At 37.0% G+C, this 25815-nt stretch overlaps 1 protein-coding gene across 1 annotated transcript in view; it reads right to left on the reverse strand.

Annotated features, from left to right (window-relative positions):
• Positions 1-25815, reverse strand: part of Mdga2 (MAM domain containing glycosylphosphatidylinositol anchor 2) — a 744628-nt gene that overhangs the window by 64435 nt on the left and 654378 nt on the right. Inside the window, exon 10 of the mRNA XM_021202038.1 lies at positions 10849-10997. Within this exon, the coding sequence (XP_021057697.1) occupies positions 10849-10997 (149 nt within the window). The remainder of the gene's footprint in view (positions 1-10848; positions 10998-25815) is intronic.

The raw sequence follows: 25815 nt of genomic DNA on the forward strand, positions 1-25815 counted from the left end.
CTTAGAATTGACTGGAGCTTCTCTGCCCTTTTGACTGTAACACCACGGACCCTGGCCTATTCATCAAATGGTGAACAGCAGTGTCACATGATCCTTCAAAATGGAGGACTTACAGACTGGTGTGTTTCTACAAGCTTCCATCAATCCTAACTGATATTGTTCAGGACATTTTGTCTGATATTGTTCAGGACATTTTGTTTAATATGTAAAAAAAGCTGCCTGCTCAAAATAACTTATAATTTGAAGACAAGATAATACAAAAAATACAGAGGAGATAATTTAGGAAGAAAATTAAAATTACTTTGAAGGTAGAATTATTTTTTAAAAAATGCTTTCATGGTGTGATTAAAAATATTTTTTGCAGCTATCATAGCAGTATGTTTTAATGGGAATCTGTTTATATTCTAAATAGCTCCTCTAGGTACAGAAGCTGCTTATTAAATCTAAGGAAGTTACCCATGAATATTTTTACTGTGTCATTTTCAAAAACATGGATTTCTAAAAGAGATATTTGGTCTATGAATATTAAGATGTAAAGAAAAGAATTTCATAGATATATGCATACATTTCATTTACTTTATATCAAGACATAAAACTTCTTCTAGATTTTGTTCTTAAATTTTATCATCTCATATATCCGTGAAAACATTCCATTAAGTATATGCCTAATACTCAATTCCAAAATGCTTAATTTTCTTCTTCAAACACCCACATTAAAGAATACTTTTTTTTTTTTTTTTTTTTTGATTTTTTCAAGACAGGGTTTCTCTGTATAGCCCCGGCTGTCCTAGAACTCACTTTGTAGACCAGGATCAAAGCATACATTTTAATATGTAAAACAAAGATGGTGAAATGCATCAACACAGATCACATTGAAATTTCAAGCACATAGGTGGACATGGACTTCATCCTGGCTCAGTTCCACTCCTTCCTTCCCTCAAGCTCCATCCAATCACCAGGTCTTACAGACTTTGCCCTACATATTTCTCCCCAAAGCTCAGTGCAGCCTCTCTGGTGTAGATGGCTATATTTCGTCTCCAGGGAAAACAACTGCTTTCACTCTTTACTTCTCTCATATGAATCCAATTTCATAACAGCAAATACTTGGCTTGACTGTCCTTTGTCTTCCACTTTCCAAGGTCAAAGTCACTTTTTTTTTTTTTTTTTTTTTTTTTTACTGTTCAAATTGCCCTCATGGTGTTTGTCCCTGTGTGTCAACCTCCTCTTTTCCCTTCTCTACTGTATTACGAGACTACCTATAACTAAACTCAGCTTTTCAAAGTGATGTGTTGATGGTTAATACGGCAGGTGGACCTGGCTCATCTCCAGACTGCTATACTCTCTGGTAGCATCCTCTAGTGTCCTCTATGCAACCTGATCATGGAACTGTTCCTGCTATACAGTTTACTATAGTCTGCTTGCTAATCTATATCTCCATGGTATATACTTTCTTACAACTGAACTATTGGTTAAAACCATTTTCAAGATTTGCAAAAAGCAAAGCCTGCTATGCCAATGGATGTCATAACTGAATCATTTAAAAAACATCAAACTGAGGAAGATTTAACCAGAAGCATTAGAATGTTAGACAAAGTACTACATGTTGAGTGAAATGGCACATGCAGACACACACATGGATCAGAAATATATATATATATATATATATATATATATATATATATATATATATACATACATACATATCAATAGAATAAGATTATTTGGATTTAAGAAAGGTATGTTAGGGGAATAAAAGTAGATTCAGGAGGAAGGATAAAAATGCATTCTACTAATGAATGAAATTCTCAAAAATTTAAATAAAACAAAATTGTAAGAGCAAACAGAATAAAATAAAGTACCTGAGTCTGAGTTGAAACTACTCAGAAAAGCCGAGTTTGTCAGGCTCTAAAATAAAATGACTTGGATTCCAATCCCACAATCCCAGTTGCATTTTTTTTTTTTTTTTTTTTAGGAGAATGATCTTGGGTGAATTATTTATGCTTTGAATTCTTTACATATGAAGTAGAACTATCAGCTGCATCCACTTCATTGAGTCAAAGGCTGAAGCATGTCGTGTATGTAAATCATTTGGACTAGTGTCAGACTATATGATATAAATGTATTTAGCCTAGTTATTAATAGGTGTTATGTACAATAACCAATGCTACCCTCACATTTCTACCCAACTCCGTGTTCTGTCCTAAAATGCTTTTTTTTTTTTTTTTTCTTTTTTTTGGTTTTTCGAGACAAGGTTTTTCTGTGTAGCCCTGGCTGTCCTGGAACTCACTTTGTAGACCAGGCTGGCCTCAAACGCAGAAATCTGCCTGCCTCTGCCTTCCTAGTGCTGGGATTAAAGGTGTGTGTCACCACTCCCAGCTTACAATGGTTTCTAAAGTATATTACAAAGTACACACTAAAGTATATTCAGTCTTCTTTATGATTCCTTTTGAGCTTATTGTTTGAAGTTCTACAATCAAAAAAGAGAAGCATGAAAACAGCAATCCATTGTAGAGTAATTGTGCAGCATTTATCATTCTGCAATGGATTTTTTAAGGCACCGTAGTCAAAGATTCTTATTTAAAAGCTGTGTTACACTGACCATCTTTGCAAAACATTTTAGCTGCTAAAAGTTATTCCTATTACTTGCATTAAATAGGATAATTATTGACTTCATAATTTAGATTAGATTATTAACCAAGAAATAAAACTGAAGATCATGAAGCTAAGTTAATTATAATCTACAGTTAAAACCTTAAAAGGTTATGAGAGTGATGACCAATTGAAACAGCTTTAACAATGCTTACTCTTCTTGAACTATAAGGAAGTCCCAACTTAGGAGTTTGCAAGCATTTCTATCCCTTGCAGCTCCAAGTGACCACACATCAACTAAGGGAAGCAATGGCCAGTAATCAAGTCTCTACCAAATACAAATCTTAGTTAGCATAGATACAATTAAATAACTTCTGGTAATTAATAGATTTCTCATAAAGAACAGACTTGGTAGATGCCTACCAAGCTAGGAAGACGGTTACCAGTAGAGTGTTGATAATCAAGAATGATGAGTTGATGTGAATCCCCAGCACCCACACCAGGACCATCTGCACATCTGGAATCCCAGTACTGAGAAGGTGGAGACAGACTGGCAGGTGTCCGGAGCTGCCTAGCAAGCCAGAAGAGCTAATTGGTGAACTCCAGGGTCGGGAGAGATGTGATCTCCAAAAGAACAAGATGAAGGGCAATTGAGGAATACACTTAAGTTGAACTCTAGTACCATATGTGTGTATATACCAATACATGTGCATTCATACAAGTCCTTATGAATGTATATATCTGATAAATGCATACAAATGAATAAATTAATAAGTAAATCAGTTGTTCTTATAAATATTATCCCAAGAAACTGTATAACTTGGTTTTACTTAAAGAAAGAGTTTCTGATTAGGATTAGTTCATATGATTAATCATAAAACATGATAACTTAATCAGTTAATTTGGAAATAACTATCTGATGATAGAATGATTTCATAAACGTAATTCCAGTTATAGTAAGCAAATTTATCTATTTGGTAATAAATTAGAAGTCAAAGACTGGGGAATATCTCTGTTGTATAGAGCTTGCTAAGCATTCATGTGGCCCAGTACCCCAACTCCTACTTCATAGAGAGTAGAAAAGGAAAGAAAAAAAGAATGAAAGCCATTAAATTAATAGGCAATTCCACAAAAGTCTTTGACAACATATACTCAATGCTGTGTGTGTCAGTTACTAGAAAAAACAAAACAAAACAAACAAACAAACAAACAAAACAGGCTTCAGGTAGCTAGTCAGAAACTGCCCTGCCATCAGAAGCTGCCAGACTACCTTGCCTGAGGCAAGGACAATGGGTCAGCAGCAGTTTCTAGTCTTCCCCAGCAACAGTTTCCAGCCCTGCCCCCATTCCCACCTCCCCAGGCCCCAGCATTGATTCTGGAGTGTCCTTAGAGATGGAGTCAAGATTAAGATAGAATTGCCTCCAGGGAACTCCCCTAATGTGCTTTAAAGGAGATCTGTGAGCTCACACCAGGATCTCTCTATCTTGGTAACAGGATACCCCAGCATGCTGCACTTCTGCAGAATAAAACACTCTTTGCTTTTACATAGTATGTGTATCATTCTTTGGTGAATCATGAATTCTTACTATAATACATAGAAAGTCTAATTGTTAGCAACATATACAGATTTAGATATTACACTTGTTGGATGAATCCAGTAGAGATTTGATTTGACTGTGCCTCTAAAAGCTTTGATAGATAAGAACCCTAAAGAAGGGGAAGTTTCTGCCTATTTTAAGGTAAGTTGTTTCCTAGAAGTCTTGTGGTCTTTTTCTATGACCCTAGGCAAAGTCAGCTGGGTGGCCTTGAGCTGCCCCACCATACAGGTGAATGGTTCAGCTCCTACTAAGTTGGTTTGGAGTCACTCACTAAGATGGTGACATGGTTCAGCCAGCCAAGGATAGAGGGAAGGAGCTAGAGAGTTTTTATAGCAATTGGACCTTGGAGACCTGTCCTTCTTGGCTCTCTTTTGGTTTGAAAGAGCTCCAGGTAAGAGGGATTTTCTCTTTCAGCTGCTGGAATCACAGAGAAGCAGCTGGCAGGACATGGGTTAAACAGGATACTAGGAAAGAGAACTAAGGAACACTCATGGGTTTGAAAGAGCTCAAGAGAAAGGTAGACTACAGATAGGAAGAGATTTCTAAAGAGCTAGCAGTTTAGTTGTAGAATCAGGCTTGTAAATAGGTATTTTGCATGGAGTTAAGACAAAATTACCTTCTTATGGGTATAAGTATTAGTTAAATTTAAAAGGTCAAATATTACACATTCCTATATAAAGATATGCAAATGCATGCAATAAAAATAAAATTCTTTTAAAAACCACAAAAAGACAGAAATAAAGCTATCAAAATAATAGAAGTTCTATCTTGGAAATTATGTTTTAGCCCACAAGTTGATTGTTCCCAGTGCCTCTAATCTGTATGTTGTAGTTTACTTTCTAGTTTACTTTCTGTTGTGAGGCAACACTGCCAAAAGCTGAAGATGTCACTTATTGGAAAATTCCACCAGACCTGTCACCTCCTGGAAGAGTAAGGGTCCTAGAACACATAGGTACCTCTCCCCTCCAGGAGAGGCTAATTACATTCCTCAGACCAAAGGGGTGGGAGAGGGACCAACCATCTGCCACCTGTGGGTGGGGGAGGCCCAGAGCAGGAAGACACATTCCTTGTTGGCCACCTACAGACAAGTGAAGTTCTTACTGTCTCATTCCCTAAAGACCAATCAGTTTAAAAGTCACACTGTTCTGCCAAACACATTGTGCCTAATGGCTGCTGGCTCTGAAAACTCACCTAATAGGCTGCACTGGATTGTTCTCTCTTCTTCATGTGCAGGTTGACCCCAGCAAGCTGGAACAATAAAATTCCTCTTGCTTTTGCATCGATCCCTAGCTCCACTTTGTTCACTTGGGGGTGGGGTGGGGTGGGGTGGGGGGTAAGGGGGGAATTAGGGGATTGGAGGGATGTCCCTGGTAAGTTAAGGCTCACCAGAGTCTTACAAAGCAATTTGGGAAAGAAAGAGTTTATTTCATCTTATAACTTATAAAAGAAGTCACAACAGGAACCTGAAGGCCAAAGTAGAAGCAGAACCATGGAGAAATACTGATTACTGACTTGCACCCCTGCTTGCTCAGTTTGTTTTCTTACATACTCGAGAACAATCTAGGACTCCCCAGGAATGCACTACCCAGAGTGGGCACATTTCCCACACATCAGTCATTAATCAAAAAATGCCTTATTATGCTAGCCCAATCTGATGGATGCATGTTCTCTAGGTTGTATCAAAATAACAACAACAACAAAACTCTGACCAGGAAACTATATATTCATACATTCCTTCTATAGCCCACAGTTTAGCCATGTGATAAGATAATATCTGATTTTTTTAATTCCTGGAAAGTATTGTATGATTAATTTACTCAAAGCAACGTTGGCTGAATAAATGAACAAATGAATATGAAAATTTCAGCAATTTTAATGTCATGACTTAATAAGACAAGAACAGACTCAATTAAGTTATTTTGTCTGAAAAAAAAAAAATGACCTGCTTTCTAAAGATGTCAGTCAAAATTCGCACTATATGAGAATTTAAAAGAAACTACAAAATGTGTAATTCCTTTAAGGGTAGAAACAATTGCTAAGGTTTCTAATGGACTCCAGCGATACTTATGTTGTTGCTATATTGAGATGGTTTAGCATGAACTCTCCTTCATTCTTAATTCCTTTGATACCAAAGAAAGCAGACATTCAAATAACCTTTTCTCTTCCCTCCTGAGCAACAAATGAAGCAAATAATTGGAGTCTAGTAGCTGTTTGGGGAGATTAAACAGTTACTTAGCTGAGCCCCCAAACTATAACTTAAAGACATAAAATTCTGGAGAAACCCCTGGCTCACAAGTTAGTTTGCTGGCTGCTCATATTCATTCTTGTGAAAGTTGCTAAAGCAGTAGTTGCCAATTTGGGTGTCTTCCCCAGATACAATGTGATGTTTTTGTAAACAAATTCAGTGATTAAATGACTCTCAAGGCTTCAGACTTTGCTTTTTGTTTTGTTTTGTTTTGTTTTTTAAATCATATTTAGTAATGGACCACATACTTTAACCAGAAGACTGAGCTAAGATTTCAAATGACTAAGGTAAAATTTCAGTTAAGAGCTGAAAGGAATTCTTGGATCAAATTAGCAATGATATCCAGCAGCTTGCTAACTAACAACAGAACTACTATTCTATGATTATAGTTAATGTAAGAGTGAACATTATTTCTAAAACTTTCTGAATTAAAAGCAAATTAGGATCTTTATAGCTACATCTGATACTCAAGGAATGGATTCCTTCAGGCTCCAACAAATACACAAATTATCATATTGTTCAGCCTGTATTGTGCAACAACAGGGAAATACGTCATATTTTATAGGGTATATATTTATGGATAGGAGATAGTATTCAAATTTGCAGGTAAAATCAGTATGTGGCCTAAGATAATATGACTTTATAATCATGAAACAAGTCATAGGTGGGCTAAAATATGATTTCCAAGATAGAACCTCTATTATTTTGATAGCTTTATTTCTGTCTTTTTGTGGTTTTTAAAAGAATTTTATTTTTATTGCATGCATTTGCATATCTTTATGTAGGAATGTGTAATATTTGACCTTTTAAATTTAATACTTATACCCATAAGAAGGTAATTTTGTCTTAACTCCATGCAAAATACCTATTGACAAGCCTGATTCTACAACTAAACTGCTAGCTCTTTAGAAATCTCTTCCTATCTGTAGTCTACCTTTCTCTTGAGCTCTTTCAAACCCATGAGTGTTCCTTAGCTCTCTTTCCTGGAATCCTGTTTAACCCATGTCCTGCCAGCTGCTTCTCTGTGATTCCAGCAGCTGAAAGAGAAAATCCCTCTTACCTGGAGCTCTTTCAAACCAAAAGAGAGCCAAGAAGGACAGGTCTCCAAGGTCCAATTGCTATAAAAACTCTCTAGCTCCTTCCCTCTATCCTTGGCTGGCTGAACCATGTCACCATCTTAGTGAGTGACTCCAAACCAACTTAGTAGGAGCTGGTGATCACACCAGGAAAAAAAAAAAAAAAAAAAAAGCGTTTATTTGTAAAGAAAATTCTAGTAACAAATAGAGGAAAAAACAATGGTGTGGCAAGGGAACATATTCAAAACAGAGCAGGGAAAATGTTTTGCTGTATGGATGATGCTTGAGAGAAACGTGATTTGCTGCATCAGGGCTGTGCTGTGCATTAGCAGCACAGGTTATGTGGAGAAAGACTGGTTTAACAGGAGTAAAAGTGGATGGGAAAAATCTGAAGCAGCAAAATAGATCTCATGCGGGAATAATAGGGTTGAAATTAAAATAAGAAATCCATGGGGAAAGCATGCCTACATATTAGTTTATCTCAAAAGTGTGGCTAGGAATCTCACCAGGAACTGTGCTATCCGGCATGGATCGTAAAAATACAACACAAAATTATGAGATACAGTATGTTCTGGAAAATAAAAATAAAAACATTACTCTGTCTTGCCAATTAGTACAAGAACTCTCACAAAGACTTTCCAGGAGTGTTTTGTGCAAAAGCACTTGAAGTGAATATGTGAAGACATGGTCCATCTGGTAGATATTGTTATATTCAATTTGCTGAACAGGAACTCAGACTGGAATAAGTCAGAAACATGCTCAGGGTTATATAGCTAAAAATGATGAGGCTAGGCTGTCTAGACTTGGAAGCTAGAGGTGTCTAGAATTCATTATTTTCAAAGGAAGACTAAAAGGAAGTTTATGTACACATGTCACATATGAATGATCTTGGAAAGAAGCAGAAGAGAAGAACTCCATTTAATGAACTTGTTGAAAAGGAGCAGGGAAGTGATGAGGTTATGTGTTTTCCTGCAGGTTGGATGGTTATAAAACAGAGCTGTGATTAAGAAATATATCAGCATGGATTCTGTGGAGACATTCATTTCAGAAAAGCAAATTTTAAAGGGAGATGGTGTCAGTGGGAAAAATCACATGGCGACATCAGCAAAAACTACTGCAGGACAGGCTGAGACAAGGAGTGTGAGGGAAGGATGTATTTATTTATTCATTCGAATGTTTATTCGGATGAATAAAATAATTTATTCATTCATTTATATATTTATAAGAAGGGATTCTGACTTGTATGCATAATAGAAACATTGGGTCTGAACATGAGTTTTGAGATAAAAGGATAAGGGAAACTGTGTAAATCCCCCTGATTTAAGAAGGTAGCCTCGCAACTGTAATGGGAATTTACTCCAAAGAAATATAAATGAGGTCAGAAACTAAAGACAAACTTCTGACTTTAACATTGGAAATAGATTTGTGAGCTGGAGAGGTGACTCGCTGACAAAGAGCACTGGGGATTTTCCAGATGATCAGGGTTAGATTCTCAGTACCCACAAAGTAGCTCATCACCTGCTATAACTCCAGTCACAGAGAATCTGACACCCTCTTTTGGCCTCTTTGGACACCAGGCACAGGAGTGGTACCCAGACACACATACAGGCAAAACACCCATGTATATTAAAACAACAACAATAACAACAGAGCAAGAGATCTGTAAAATTAAGCAATAAAGAGCACCAACTATAAGTTTTCCTTGCAAATAACCATTTGTTTTTAGGTCTGTATGTTTAAGTGCACACATGCATGTACACGTGTGTGTATAACAGGACATTAGCAGTAATGATTACACAATGTATAAGGAATTGAAATAAAAAGAGAATGAGGTGTGAAAAGTAAGAATGCTGTAAGATTCCCCAAATAGAAAATAATTTAAAATATGAATTTTACTAAGAACACAGAAAGGGCCAGTGAAGTTTACTGGGTAAAGGTGCTTGACTGTAAGTCTGACACCTTGAGTTAGATCTCCTGGACTCACACGCAGAATGAAGGAACTGGCTTCTGCAAACTGTCCTCTGACCTTTGTATACTGTTTCATGTTTGTGCATTTCTGCCCATACATAGCAATTAAATTAATTTAGTTTTTTTTTTGTTTTTTGTTTTTGTTTGTTTGTTTGTTTGTTTGTTTTAGGAAGCAAGTTTACAATGATGACTCTGTCAGCAGATGGGAAAAAGATATGCTAACCTTAAATTTCTGACATTTATCAATCTTGTTAAGGAAACGCATGAAATTGGAAGAAGCAGGACAAATTATTTGGAAACAGACCTGTGGGTTAACCTGGTACCCCTGTAAATGGGGTGACACTGAAAGAGAAGTGTTCTGAATGGTCTGGGGTCAGCTGTTAGCTGTACTCTGAGTACCTGCATAAGAATGATTTATCTATCAAATGCCTTGTGTCTGCATGATTTTACTTTTCTGATTTTAAAAACAGTAATGATGAAAACATTTAACTTATAATGAACCTTGAACTCTGTATTACTGGATATTTTCTTATAAATGATTTGAACACAATACAATGATTAGCTCTATGGCGAATCATTGGATGGGCTGGGAGGATGGGGATTAAACAGTTGATATACAGGCATTTTTTTTTTTGTCCTAACTCAGACTTTCAGTCTCTGATTTACTTAAGGAATTGGAACACATACTAAGAAGTTATATGAGATTCAAAGTTTTGCTTCAAAATATTTTGCAGTATTGAAATATCCATCCTGAAAATATGTATCTAACAAGACGCAAGTTCAAGAGCAATATATAATTTAAAATTGTCATTCATATCAACAAGGATCGAGTTTCACAATGGTTCATGTAAAGTATACATAAATCATTTCACATAATTTGTAATCCTCAGCTAAATTAGAATGATTTAGTTCATTACTTTTCAATTTATATTTATATTCATCAGATATATGAACTTTTAATACATCCTGTATATATCTTGAACCTTCAATTAAAAATATGAAAGGCCCCTAGCCTCATAGAGAATGAGTGTAATGGATTCATAAAGTAATAGTATGCACAAGAACATCTTAAAATTCCTTTCGCAGCAGTGAAGAATATGTTCTCTTGAGCACATCTAAAGATGTAGCCCTTCAGAAGGCTGAGAGGAAATTAATAAGTTTATTCCAGTAATGTAAAATGCATAGATTAATATATCCATAAATAATTCTGAGTAGTTTTGTAAAGCAATATTGTCATAAAATAAAATTTAGAGATTAAAAAATTAAAAATAAATTCTACAATACATTCAATACATTAATAAAAATTACAGCAACGAAGTCTCAACAAGGGACTACAATAAAACAAAAACAAAGTAAGCATCAAGTTTCTTACCTGTCGAATACCCAAGCGGTATGCAACAATCCGATCTACTGCATCAGGGTTCATCTGTGTCCACTGTAGACTGTAAGAATACACTCGATGTCGGTTCTGCCACACGGGGTTGTAGGTGTCATAGTAGAATTCTGGGGCATAGGCCTTTCCTGCAAGCAGAAAATGACTTAGTGTGACTGTAGACTGGGCCTTCTACATACAAACTATTGAGCCTGATACAGCTGTCTCCTGAAAGGCTCTGCCAGATTCTGACCAAAACAGATGCAGATGATTGTAGTGAACCATCAGACTGAGCACAGGGACCCCAATGGACAAGTTAGGGGAAGGACTGAAGGAACAGAAGGGGCCTTATCTGGCATCAAAGGGAGTTGAGGCCCTTGGTCCTGTGAAGCCTTGATGCCCCAGTGTAGAGGAATGCTAGGGAGGCAGGAGTGGGTTGGGTGGGTGGGGAGCACCATCATAGAAGCAGGGTAAGTGGGGATGGGGTAGGGTGTTTGCAGAGAGGAAACCAGGAAAGGGGAGAACATTTGAAATGTAAACAAATAAAATATCCAATTAAAAAATAAATTAAAAAAATTATATTCCTTCTTCCATAAGAAACTATTCTGCTTGTAAAGTCATATTATTAAAGTCAAATCTGTTTCCTGGTTAGTTTTAAGACTTTGATTAGCATTATGAGAAAAAAATTGGGGATGACCCCAGGGTCATAGTCTAAGCAGCTCAGAGAATGGAATTTCGACCAACTAAAATAGAGCTATTGAAAGACTGGATTTTTGAGAAGTTCAGGGGGAAGAGTTTTTAGAGAAATTTGATGGATAAATTGAATATATCCAGGATTTAACTACTCTACACTAAGGGAACACTAAGAGTTAGAGGTACGGTCTTGCTAGTTTAAGGTATACTCACAGAAATTTAAGGGCTGAGGTTGAGGGCATCACTGAAGAGATTACTAACACAGAGAACAGAAGATTGAGTTCTGAGTACTGATACAATCCATGACCCAAAACAAGATAAGGGCCATCAAGATTGAAAGAGAAAGAAGAAAAGAAGAGAGAAGAGAAGAGAAGAGAAGAGAAGAGAAGAGAAGAGAAGAGAAGAGAAGAGAAGAGAAGACAAGACAAGACAAGACAAGACAAGAAAAGAAAAGAAAAGAAAAGAAAAGAAAAGAAAAGAAAAGAAAAGAAGATAAAAGAAAAGGAAAAGAAGAGAAAAGAAAGAGAAGAGGAAAAAGCAGTATCATCAAAGAACTGTAGAGGGAGAGGCAAGATTAACTTCCTTGAAAAACACCTGCTACAAAGAGAACAAATATTTGTGCTTCATGTCATAGTAGGTCTGATGTAAGGTTTGAAGTTTTGAACAAACAAGGCACACATTTACCAAACTCTAATGCCACAACAAATAAATGACACAGGAAACATTAAGCACAATAATCATTACCATAAAGAATTTCCTCAGTGCTGACAAGAGAGGGATACAATGCTTGCCAGTTTGCTGGTCAACCTAGATAAAGCACATTAAATATCTAAATTCTGGTAACCTGGACCCAAGCCCTAACAAGAACATCATGTGCAGTGTTTTCTGTAATTGTTCAGGGAATTCCAGCAAAAATGTTGGCCTGGTGTTGGCCTCTGCTCTAGTCTCGTTGGCTTGTTTAGAACTTCTGATCCAAGAATTCAATGAGAAAAAAACAAAAAAAACAAACAAAAAAATTATTGTTTTAATCCACTAGACTGATGACAACTGCTTTGGTATCTGTAAACTGATGCTGTTAGTCTGTGACTGACTAACTAAAATTGAATTTATTCTATAAATGAACTAAAATTACCTCAGAAACAGTTTTGAAATTAACTGAATAGCTCATACTACAGATTAAGGAATGTTGAACCAGAACAGACATATCAATGACATATGAAAATGATATAGACAAATAATCAGATATAGTAAGGTCTTGATTTTGATTAAAAAATAGTTTGATAGAACTTTCCTTTTAATTGAATAATTATACTAAGAATTAAAATGAGGTGAGGTTTACAAGGTGCATTAATAGTACTTATTGGTAATAAAACAGATGCTGTCATGGTTATAGATAGTCATTAGTTCTAAAAACACATATGGAATGTATTCTCTGATACTTTACATTTGTTCCCTCTCAATCGTAAGACACACGTAGTCATGATGGAAATATAGTTTTGAGCTCTGACATCCAAACATGACATCTGCTGGTTGAAGAGAGAATGAATTCCCAACATTTTTGTTGTTGTTGTTCTTTATATAGCATTCATTTTTTATTCTAGTTCTAGTGAGAATATAAAGAATATTTTCTTACTTTTTACCTTCTAATTTTATTTTGCACATGTTCCAGTTTGAAATTTTTAGATTAACTGACCTAAATCCCTATCCACTACCCAAACTTGGAGATCATTTTTAGAAACACAATGCATGTCAGTATATAGAGCCTAGTTTTTAAAATATCTTTAAATTTTTCAGATAGAAGTGATCACAGTGCTCAGAATTTTGCATAAAATTTTTATAATAATACAAACATTATATTTTAGGGAAAAAATTTAAACTTTTAAACTGAGCTTTGAAAACATAATTTCAAGCACAAAGCTACAAATATACTGAAATATTAAAGCATTAAGGTGTTTTAGATTATATGGACAGACTAATAAAGCTATATTACATACATATATAAAGACAAAAAGGGAAAGGAAGTGATTATGGCCCAGAGTAAATATATGCTCTGTAAAATCAATATTTCTCATAAAAGAGGCTGTAGGAAGATAAATAATATGTAAATTTACCTTAGAGAATGAATTATAGAATATACTTGAATATGTATGAGGGATATCAGTTCATTTTTCATTTGTTGAAGATCATTAACCTACTTATATAGGTCACTATCCTAGGAGGTACTGATAAAATCCTCACAAATGAAATCAACTCTATTTTACTTCACGTTCCAAGATACGGAAAGAGAAATTTCCCACCAGAATAAACCATGATGAACTGCTGACATGACAGAGCTGGCTAAAACACTAACTATTCTCACATTTGTGCCCAAGAATGTCAGATTACATTATAATCGAAAAACTTTGCCAAAGTATGCTTAAGCTTGCAAAGAAACAAACAAAAATTCTTCTGAGGTTAAGGAACATAGAATTAAACACAAGGCAGTGAACAAGAGCCTGCAACAAGAGGAAGCGTTAGTTTTTGTGTTTGTGTGAGTTTATATATTGGTGTGAGTTGCATATTTAGGCCCATGATGCTGACACATGTGAGAGGCTCAATGGAAACTAGAACCTCAGTAGTATAGGGTTCTATACAGAGATCGTTACTCACGAATAAGGAGTATTTATATAAATATAAAATAGTTTGCTACTGAGTCCAAAGAAGTTCCTAAGAAAGTCAAGGCCTCGTGGTATTAGATGCACATACTCTCAACCTAGAAGGCAGAATTCTTCCCATACAAATGCTCCTTTCCCTGTTCCAATGACTGATTACAACAAAGCAAACACACAAGAAGGTATCCTACTATGTACAGTTAGGAAGGCCAGTGGTCTACAGCAGTACTGGACATATAATAAAAGAGGCATGAAATAGAAATTATCAATATGTTATAACTGGTGGTATTATACAATAGAATATTAAAAGCAGGCACTGCTGGCCATCTGTGAGAGAATAATTAGCATTGCTTTTGATGCCAATGTTCTACTTTATGATGAGTGAGCAAGCAGAGAATAACACTTTTAAAATGGGTACAGGGATGTAACATGGTTCTCACGCTCTCTACCAATTATGCACTTTTTTTTTTTTTTTTTGAGACAGGGTTTCTCTGTATAGCCCTGGCTGATGTGGAACTCACTATGTAGACCAGGCTGGCCTCGAACTCAGAAATCCGCCTGCCTCTGCCTCCCTAGTGTGCCACCATGCCCGGCTAACTATCCACTTCTAAAGAGACTGTCTTGCCAGTATCTATTATGGTGGTTGACACAATGCCTATGCTTGAAGTAGATATAATAATCCAGGGTTGCACTATTAAGAACTATGTGTGATAAGATTAAGGGCTGAATATTTACCTACATTATAGCTATTCTGAAGTTATTCACCCACTTAGCACAGAAGCGAGAGGGAAATTGTAGTATATTTCCTGATTTTCATTTCCCAGTTTGAAAAGTACCTCATCTTAACAATTAACTGAATGGGAATTAACATAATCATCATAATAATAGCAATGAGACTATTTAAAATTCAAACCAGAAATAATAAATCTAAAACTTCTCAAGTGTGTATTGCTTAACATAAGAAGACTAGTTACTAAAATCCATGGCAAATCCAGATACTACCCCACTTCTGGATCCATCATATTTGTTGACACCAAACCCAGACACTATTGCTGATGCCAAGAAGTGATTGCTGACAGGGGCCTGGTATGGCTGTCCCCTGAGAGGCTCTGCCAGAGCTGGACCAATACAGATGCCGATGTACACAGCCAAACATTGGACTGAGTGTGGGGACCCCAATGGGGAAGTTAGGGCAAGGCGTGTAGGAGCTGAAGGAGTTTGCAACCTCATAGGAAGAACAACAATATCAACCAACCAGATCACCCTACACCCTCAAAGCTCACAGGGACTAAATCACCAACTAAAAAGTACACAGGGGGTACCTATGGCTCCAGCTGGATATGTAGCAGAGGATTGCCTTATCTGGCATCACGGGGAAGGGAGCTCCTTGGTCCTGTGGAGGCTTGATGATCCAGGATAGGGGAATGCTAGGCTGCTGAGGCAGGGTTGGGTGGGTGGCTGGGGGGAGCACCCTCATAGCGGCAGGGGGGTGGGAGGAGGAGAGAGGAGGCTTGTAGTGGGGAAACTGTGAATGGGGATAACATTTAAAATGTAAATAAATAAAATAACCAATAAAAGAATGAAAATAAAACCCATGGCAAACTTAGCACTAACACATGATATGTTAATTAAGAATACATTGTAAAAATATTTTAGGAACCATGGGTTTCTGCTTGTGAGTATTTTCAGTATTTTCACAATCAGCACGAGTAAAGTGCTTGAGAACCAGAGTCATCATATAATAGTATAATAACTAAAGGGTGACCACCCCACTATAGACTGCCATGCGTATGTGCAACACATACAACTCTTAGTCTTCTGCCACAGGGAGGGAAGCATATATGCTAAAATTAGATTTCCCTTATCTTCATGTTGTGACACAACTTGTATTAAATACAGAAAGGAGCTATCTTAAGCAACAGGAAATATGATATGTGGTTATCAAATCAAAAATATTTGTTCTGGACCATTGTCCAGACACTTTCTACTCCAGCCACCAGTAGCTCTATGCATGGTTGCTTACATCTGATTGTGTGCTTGTTTGTACACAAATCTAGACCCTGTCACTTTTATAATAACATGCATCCTAGAATAGGATCTGCACCTATAAGGAGAAGGTACATTGCTCCACTATGTCCCAAATTTATGCATAGAGACTTGTGAACCACCTGCCATGATGTTACTAATAACAGAAAAAGGCCCTCTGTCCACGTACTCTGCCCTCCTTTATGTAAGGAACATAAATTACTACTGTGTCCCTGAGAGTCCTTTTCTTCGCCATATTGTATCGTTGTCTGAAAACATTATCAACTCAGGAGTTTTTAAAGAGAACAATTGACTGAGTGAATCTCTCAAGTGAAAATTATACATATTTTATTAAACATTTAACTTGGAAATAACGGATACATAATAAGCTGCCGATAAATGTGCTCAGTCTTCCCCCAATGCTATGTGCTTTCTTAAAACTGAGTATTATCAAAGTACGTAAAAGCCTTGCTTTCATTTGAAGAACCATTCTTGGGGTGTGTGTATAGAGGTAACAGATAAATGAACTGCCTAGAAACTCCCAGAATGAGAGAACTGAATGGTCATAGTGTGAGCGCGAACTTCTTGGCAAGGGTTACTGCTGCTCACACGGGGGCATACATCCCTGAATACGAATGCGACAAAAGCCATGCAGGCAGGGAACACGGAGTGTCCCTGGGCAGGGGGAGGAGTACAGAGGCCATGCTGTGTGTTTTCTAGGAACATTTGCTTTCTCTAAAGCATGCAACTTTTATTAAAAGAGTAGATTTCACTACAACTCCCAAGAGTAAATTATATCATCTGTGAATATGATTTTCCGAGCAGGATAAAGAAAGGACTTCAAATTAAGAGTTCCTTTCGCTTTGCTCAGGAGTTCTGGTTTGGCTCTGGTTTGACATAGGTACTCTCCCACAGTTAGTTCCCTGAGCTTCTATAAATTGCTGCCTTATGGCATCTTAAAATTAAAACAAAAGTTTACTAGAATAATATAAGAAGATTCTATTCTATGACTTTGATTATTGCCTGTGTTTGGAAACAAAAATATAAACAAAAATATATATTAATTTCTTCAATTTACAGTTCTATTTAAATCTCTCTCTCTCTCTCTCTCTCTCACACACACACACACACACACACACACACACACACACACACACACGAGCACACATGCACGCGCACAAGCATAAAACTCCTCCACTGGAAAAAGAAGACACATCATGGTTTGCAGTAAGACTCTCTGTCCTGACTGCTTTATGTCTATTTTCTGGCATGCCCTTGAAACACTTTCTGTATTGTTCTCATCCATTAAACATCTAGTCAGGATAATGGACAGATGCCAGGTGATTAAGCAGATAACTGGAGTTTAGGGACATGCCTGGGAGTCCACTGATCTGAGAAGTCCTTTGATTCTTTCAGTGATTGGTTTTATTATCACTTGATATCTATGTGTGCTGGTGCTGATTGTTTTTTGTCGAATTGACACAAAATAAGACTATCTGGAAAGAGGAAATGTCAATTTGGCTTATGGACATGTCTCTGGAGGCATTTTCTTGATTAATGATTAATGTGGGAAGGCCTAGTTCACTCTGGACAGTACTACTCCTGCACAGGTAGACCTACGTTGTAGTAGAATGTAAGCTTCAGAAGCCCTGGATAGCAACCTGGTAGGCAGCATTTATCCTTGTCCTCTGCTTCAGTTTCTGACTTCAGGTTCCTGCCCCGACATCCCTCAGTCATAAGGTATAACTTGGGACTTGTAAGATGAAATAAAACCTTTCCTCTCAATGTTGCTCTTTGTCAACATATTTATCACAGCGATAGAAAGTGAATGTAAACACCATGTAAAAACCATTCTAGGAACATTTGTTTTCTCCAAAACATAAGTTGAATCAATACAGTAGATTTTACTACAACTCCTGAGGATAACTACATCTATGAACCTGACTCTCAGAACAGAATAGAGAAAGGACTTCAAATTACAAGGCCTTTTTTCATCTTATAAACTCCAGATTAGTCACAGTAGTAACCCAAGGCATGAACCTAAACATATGATTAATGTAGATATTGTGCAGCACTTCGTATGCTCAAACCGCTTTAATTGGTGTTTAGTTAGTGGAAATCATCCAGGTAGTGTTTTACTAAGGTTCTTAATGTTAAAATGGTCCGAAGGAAAAGAGACTTCCTTGGCACCAAGGAATATATATTCTTTTCTCACAAGGAAAACCAAGATTTCAGACTGTTTATCCTGCATACACTGCATCTCTTGCATGCTCCAAACTCACGCGAGGAAGCCATGAGAAGTCATTTGGAATCCCTGCCCCTCATTAGTTTTGCTGATCTCTGCCCGTTATCTGAGCAGAGATAGCATTGTCCACCTACACAATGGTGAGCACACATAATTTGATCCATATCTTCCTAATTTAAATTTTTATATCTTTTGATACTGATTTATTTGGTCATTCTGTCTTTCAAAACAAGGCATATAACTGAAGAAAATATAATGGTTATCCTGGGGGAGAAAAATACTGCAAAGCATGGCCCATTTAATGTCCCTCAAACCAAGTATTTTGCCACCGGTTTAGAAGGAAAATGAACACAGGGTGTTAGGAAAACTATTTTTTCGTAACATATATAAATATAATATAGATTTGAAATGTGAATACATGAATAACGTAGATTTCATGTAGCATTTTCTATGCTCACTCCGGTTTAGTTGGTGAATATCTTCCACTTCTCACTAGTGCGTCACTGAGACACAATGCAGGTCATTATGGGAGTGCTGGAGACCGAACTTAGCCCCTCATGCCGGCTGGCATAACTCTCTGACATTGAGCTACACTCTTTTTCTCTCAATCGCACATATTTTAAGCACAGATTTTCCTGAGTTTGGAAAATATGTATGAATTCATAACCTGTACTTCAAGCAAGACACAGACCCTAGCCCTTTGAAATTAGTTTTAGGCATCCTCGGTGTTGACAAAACAAGAAACTTTTTTTCTCTACTATTATAAATTAGTGTTATCTGGTAAATTTTTCATATGCTATACTCATGAAGTCTAAACTTTCCTTTCCAGAACCATACTGCTTGAACAATATGAACTCATTCATATTGCTGCATGTGCCACTTGTTCTTCAGGTCTCTACAACTAAGTAAAAACGCATTTCCTGAGCTGCTCAAAGTTGTTCACTTCCACCTGTCAGTAGATATTTGTTTTCTCAGAATTTGATGCTATTTCAGGTAGCACAGCCAAGATGTTAAGCAGATATACACTTGTATATACTACATTTATATGTACTAGTATATACTTACATATACTAGTGCTCTGTACTCATCTAGGGTAATTGCTGTCATCGTGATTAGGGCATAAGATGTTTTATATTTATTTTAAAAATAACCTTATTATTGTTTTTTTTTTGTGAATTTCACATCACGTACCTACATCCCATTCATACCTGTATCCACCTCCCTTCATACCCACCTTCCACCCTTGCAAACCCCCACCCCCACCCCAAACAGAGTAATTAAGTTTCATTGTGGAAGCGGGATTGTGTCACAGTGTGTCCCACAGTATACTCATTTGTCCACACTTCTTTGCTTGCAAGTATTCATGGCAATATCTCATTGGTCTGGTATTAGGCCCCTAGCTTCTTTTACCCTATTAATGCTAGACTCTCACTGGGACTTCGCTTGAATTTCTATTGTTTCCCTGTGTCATGGAGATCCCATAGAATTGGTAGGACCGACCCTTCCATGCATTTCAGCAGTTCTCCATAGGGAAGATGTGGGGAAGGGTCAATTCAAATCCCTGGGTCTGGGCCTAAGAGGTATCCAGAGCTGCTCAGCCAGCTGGCTCTCCTAATCTCAGGCCTTTGGTGAGGTTCACCAGCAAACACCACAATGAGGGCCAGCTCTACTCCACTGCCTAACTGAGGCACAGGGTCTGCTTTCCCAAGTGCTGCAGTAAAAGATGAACATGGCCAGTTCTCCCACTCTCAAGACCCTAGGGCCAGCTCTCCCACCTGCCATAGAGGACGAAGGGAGGAGAACTTCTCTCCATTGTCTGGGTCATTGCCCAGCAGATAAGAGGTGGGGCAGTGCTCCCTAGCTCAAGCCCATAGAGAGGCTCACCTGCCACCTTCACACCCAGGTCCAATTCTCCTGCTGCTCAGGTGAGGTGAAGGACCCGCTCTCCTGAGTGCTGAAGCAAGTGAGGGCCAGGGTCTGCTCTCTTGCTCTCATGACCCCATAAGGCCACTTCTCCCACCTGTCCCCAGTGTGAGCAAAGGTTGGGAAGGGGAATCTCAATCTCTCTCTCTCTCTCTCTCTCTCTCTCTCTCTCTCTCTCTCTCTCTGTGATACCATAGAACAGCAGACAAGAGGCAGGGCAGCTCACCCACAACCCTCATATCCAAGGACAGCCCTACTATGCTACCCAGCTGAGGTCTGTTCTTCCTGAATGTTGGTAAGGGGCAGGGCCAGCTCTCTGATGCTGATGACATATGGGCAAGCTCTCTTTCTTGCTGTAGGTGGCAGGCATGAGTAGGAGTGGGGGACATCTCTCCCATACTCATGTCATTGAATGGCAGACAAATGGCAGGGCCACCTCTCTCATGCTTGTATCATGGGCAGGGAACTCCTGAAGTGTGCTGTGGTCATTGCTGTGTATGACCTCATTGTGGTTTAGATTTCTATGATACATAGCAATGGTGATGATTTTTCATATGGTTACTGGCCAATTATATACTACTTTATGAAATGTCTATTGAAGGTTTTTGTCAATTTTAAGTTAGATATTTTCATATTGAGTTATAAGAATTCTTTATATACTTGAGATATTATGTTTTGTTTCTTGCTTTTTCACTTTTTAATATCTTTGGAACAAGAGAAGTCTGCACTTTTATTAAAGTCTAATTTTTAATAACTGAATCTTATGTTCTGTTTTTGAAAAGTCTTTATATTTTCTGAATTTGTTTTGATTTCCTCTTACAGATTATAGTTTATTTCCTTATAATTAGATCTTTAGTCAGTTTTATACTTGTGTGTAATGTGAATTATTGTTTTAGGGTTTTTAATATAGATATCTAGTTGTTCCAGTACAATATATCCAAAGGTATGTGTGTGTGTGTTTATGTGTGTGTGTGTGTGTGTGTGTGTGTGCATATGTAAGTGTAGGTGTGCTCACATATAGATGTAGAGGCCAGAGGTGGATATGAGGCTATCCTTCTCTGTTATTTTCCAACTGGTTTTTTTGTTTTTTGTTTTTTGTTTTTTCAGGTAGGGTCTCCTCATTGAACCTGGAGTTCACTGTTTGGGCTAAACTGGCTGGACAGAAAGTCCTAAGGTTTGCTTGTACCTCCAGGGCAGGGGTTACAAATAAATACCTCAAAGCTAGTATTTAAATATGGGTGTTAGGGATCCAAACTTAGGTCACAGTATTTATTCAGCCAACATTTACATACTCAATCATCTTCCCTGCCTATTTGTTTTCTAGCATTTTTTCTCCAGTAGACTGTGCTAGTGTTTTTAAATTGTCTACTACTCTAGATATGTAACTCTAGAAGTCTATTTATGTATCTGTACTCCATCCCATTGATCTGTTTACTCATCAGTATTCAAATCTGCACCATTTTGATTACATTGGCTTTATAGAGGCATTGAAGTGAGATAGAGTGACTTAGTTCCTTTTTCCTTTTCTGTTATATAACATCTAGAATAAGTGTTTGATTTCCTACAAAAAAAGTTAGGAGTTTAATTAGAATTGTTTCACTCCATAGAGTCCACAAAGAAGTTTGGAATTTAATATACATCAAATAATAGCTATTCTTTCCATCCCTGAATATGAACAAAGAAATACGGTTAACATTTTTTGTTTAACCTTTTTGAAATATTTTGGAACCTTACACACATTTTATTAAATTTGTTTCCATTTTGATGTCATTAGCTGTATATTTTTAAACCTAAAATTTCAAAATAGTTATTGCCATTAGCCCAGTATATTTATGAGTTGGAAATGTAGACTCAAGTAGTCATGGATTAAAAATATTTAAGAGAGAATGTGTTTATCCTAAACACAAACAGAATTCCTTTTTGGTAATTATTCCTTAAAGAACATTACTAGCATCTATTATCTATCGTTTATATTGCACTAGGTATCATAAGTAACTAGTTATTAAAGTATACAAGAGATTATCTAGAGATTTTACACAAACATTATGCCATTGTATACAAAATCAGTCTCCTACAAATGCCAAGAGTGGGCATATGCCAAAATAATTACTGATTTTAAGCAACTTTCTATGATGCCATTATTAAAATATATGAATAATTTATATTGATTTTCCAACAAATTTCTTAGATTTTCTATAAAAATATGATTTATGAAAAATATACTTCTCCTTTCTTTCCAAGTCATATGCTATTTTCACCTACTTCTCTTACAGGTTTGCAATGGCAAGTACCTCCAGGATACCACGGATTCTAAAAAGACTAATTTTCTCTTTTTTCCAACAAGTAAGTTGTTGAATTAACACATTATCCGCTCTGATGAGCACTATAGTGATCTATAAATATGAGTCCAATAAATGTGCTTGGTGGAATAGTTCATGTCTTCTAAAATAATTAACAATTTTATGTCTACATATTATTCCAAATTTTGATACATGGGAACTAAAATAGTCAAGTATGATTCCACAATAGTCTATCCTGGTATTATTTCTTAGTTCATGAATCTCGAAGTTCCACTATTATGTGTACATACATTTACAATCCATCCAAGATTATTAAATGTGACCTCTTACTCTTCTTATTCAATTCACTGCCTTGGAAGTTACTTTTTAAACAACACAGCCACGTCAACTGTCCCTTTTCTTCCCATTGTGGCAATTATGTATCCCCCACACTTTTCCTGTGCCTTCATATTTATGGTATGAATCCAGTCCATGACAGTATGTATACTGTAGATTATTTCTTTTGAAACAATTCAGTCTACCACTTTTAACGGTTTATGGGAAGGCTAATTTCACTCACATTTAATATAATTACTAACAAACTTAAGTTTGCCATTTGTTCCTTCAGAGTTCTTTTCGGCTTTTGTTCTATTCCTGTAGTGTTTTGAATAAATCCAAACATATTTGGTTTTCTATCATGTACTATTTTTAAAACTTAGGAATCTTTGGATGGCTACTTTAGTTGGTCAGCTGCTGTCATGATCCATAGTACACTAGTTAGATGTATCACAGTGCTTCATTATACTTCCTGAGGGCTATACTCATTCCACTTCACAAATATTATCATATTTTAGTTGTAAAATGTTATAAGTATGACCTTAGAGTCACTTGTTATAACTTACTGTTGAGTCAGGGTTTGACTCATCGTAGACTGGACAGGATATGGGCCCATGCTGAGACCTACAAGTTGCTCATGGACACTGCAGTGGGGAAGGATAGTAAGTAAAAATAGAGTGTGAGGGTTAAAACAGCAAAGCCACCATCACTAATGATGAGGGACAAAAAAAAATGTGTGCAGCTGGCTGTGAGACAGCAGAATGCTCTTGAGAAGAAAAAGACAGACAGGCACTGGTGAATGGTGGGCAGCATGAATAGCTGCATGAGACATTTCCCCTTTGGGAAATGCAAGGTCGGCATTATTGCTTCTTACATATTCATGATTTTAATACATTGCTTCTAATGCAGTTAATTATAGTAGACTAAATTGTAAGGTTGGCTTCTGTTAAGCCTGACTCTACCCCAAAAGACCCTATAGACAGAAAAATGACCATGAACACTGCTTCTGCTTCTGGGTAGCTGAGAACAAAGATGACTTAATTTAATGTCATCAACAGTCAGTGCTTAGGACATCTACAAGGTCAAAGGGAGCATCACCAGGCAGTGCCTAAGGGCTGGCTTACAGTCAAGGTCAATATTAACAAAGCCAGAGTCAGAGATTAAGAGGGCATCCCTGGCTTTTAACACTAAAAACATGATCCTCTCTCTTTGCTAAGAAATCATGCAAAACTGTGGGGTCCTCTAATTTGTCAAATCATAACATTACCTCAGTCTTCACCCATTATCCCATAAAAGGCCCATTGGCCATTTTGCCACAGTGACCTGCTGGAATTCCTCTCACTGCCTCTGAGATGTCTACTGTCTCTTTACTAAACCCTTATATCTTGGAGATCTCCCTTACCTTTTTACTGTTCTGCAAAATTATTAATAAAGTGTGATTTCTTGCTCACTCTTACAAGTGTCTGCACCATTAACATTCACTGGAGTCATCCACAGATACATCATTTTCCTTCACCTAGAACCCATAAACACCCTCCCCACCATAATCTCTATGTGGCTTTCTTTGATCCCTGAAGCTGTTGAACTTGGCCAGTAGGCCTGTTCTCAAATAACCTGCCTTTTTTTCCTTGACTTGAATTGGTATATTCATTGATAAAGATAACTTATCAATGAGCATACTCCAGTCAATTATGATAAACCCAGAACATAAAAATGAAATCATAGCGCCTAATGTTTATTATGTACCCATAAACACTTATCAAGTATTTTCCTCATTGTAAAAATGTCATCAGTTAAGACACCTGTACATAGTTTTGTGTTGTACTCAGTTATAATAGTGGCTAACCAAATAAAAATATACTGCATAGCCAATGTTACCTGAATAATTTTTAATCAATATATAATTATATCATTTTTTCCATTTCCTGGAGGAATGCTAACTCTGATATAATTCTCTTTTGAGAGCTTTTCCACTGACACATACTCTATGGAAATACCCATCTCTCCATGTATTTCCCCGAATTGTACTTTATTTAGAACTTGACCTTTTCCTTTAAAAAAAAAAAAAAAAACAATATTTCATTTTATGTGGAGATCTTGGAGCAATAATGTTGACCTGAGACTGAAGAGCACACACCATGAAAAGAAAATAATGCCTGTGGGCATTTCTTTCCCCTCTGTGAGGGAACTCATAACAGATTGATTCCTTTCCATGTTATCAGAATCCACTTGCTGCACCCCATGGAGGTGAGGTGGAAGGATGGAGTTTAGAGCTTCTGCTCTCAGCTTGTCTTCTCCTTTTAAAAGAGAAGTTGGGGCATGTAGGGAGGAACAAATGAAAACCTTAAAGAAGCAGCATGGTCCTGACCCTATAGCTAAATTAGAGACCAGTATCATGTTAGACAATTGGAAAGTATCTACGGCCAAAAGAGTTGAAAAATCCATGCAGTTAATTTCATGACCTTTTTTTTTATTTATTAATGAATGAAAGTCAGATTCTTTATTTGTGCAAACATGAGAAAAAGAAATTGCCTCTACATGATTCTTATTTCTGTTGAAAGTAATATGTAGGAAAGGACTAACTGGGTCATGTTGGGAGATGGTCTTGTGCACTGTGTATTCTGATGATGTGGATGTAGTCTGGATTTTGTTATTGTCATTATTATGAAGCATTTCCTGACACGGGATTTGTAAAACATTATCATCTTATTGTTCAATAAAAAGCTGATCAGCCTATTAGCTGGATAGGAGAGAAAAGGCAAGACCTGGAGAGAGAGAGAGAGAGAGAGAGAGAGAGAGAGAGAGAGAGAGAGAG

The sequence above is a fragment of the Mus pahari genome, chromosome 7, assembly GCF_900095145.1.
Source record: "Mus pahari chromosome 7, PAHARI_EIJ_v1.1, whole genome shotgun sequence".
NCBI classification, from domain to species: Eukaryota; Metazoa; Chordata; class Mammalia; order Rodentia; family Muridae; genus Mus; species Mus pahari.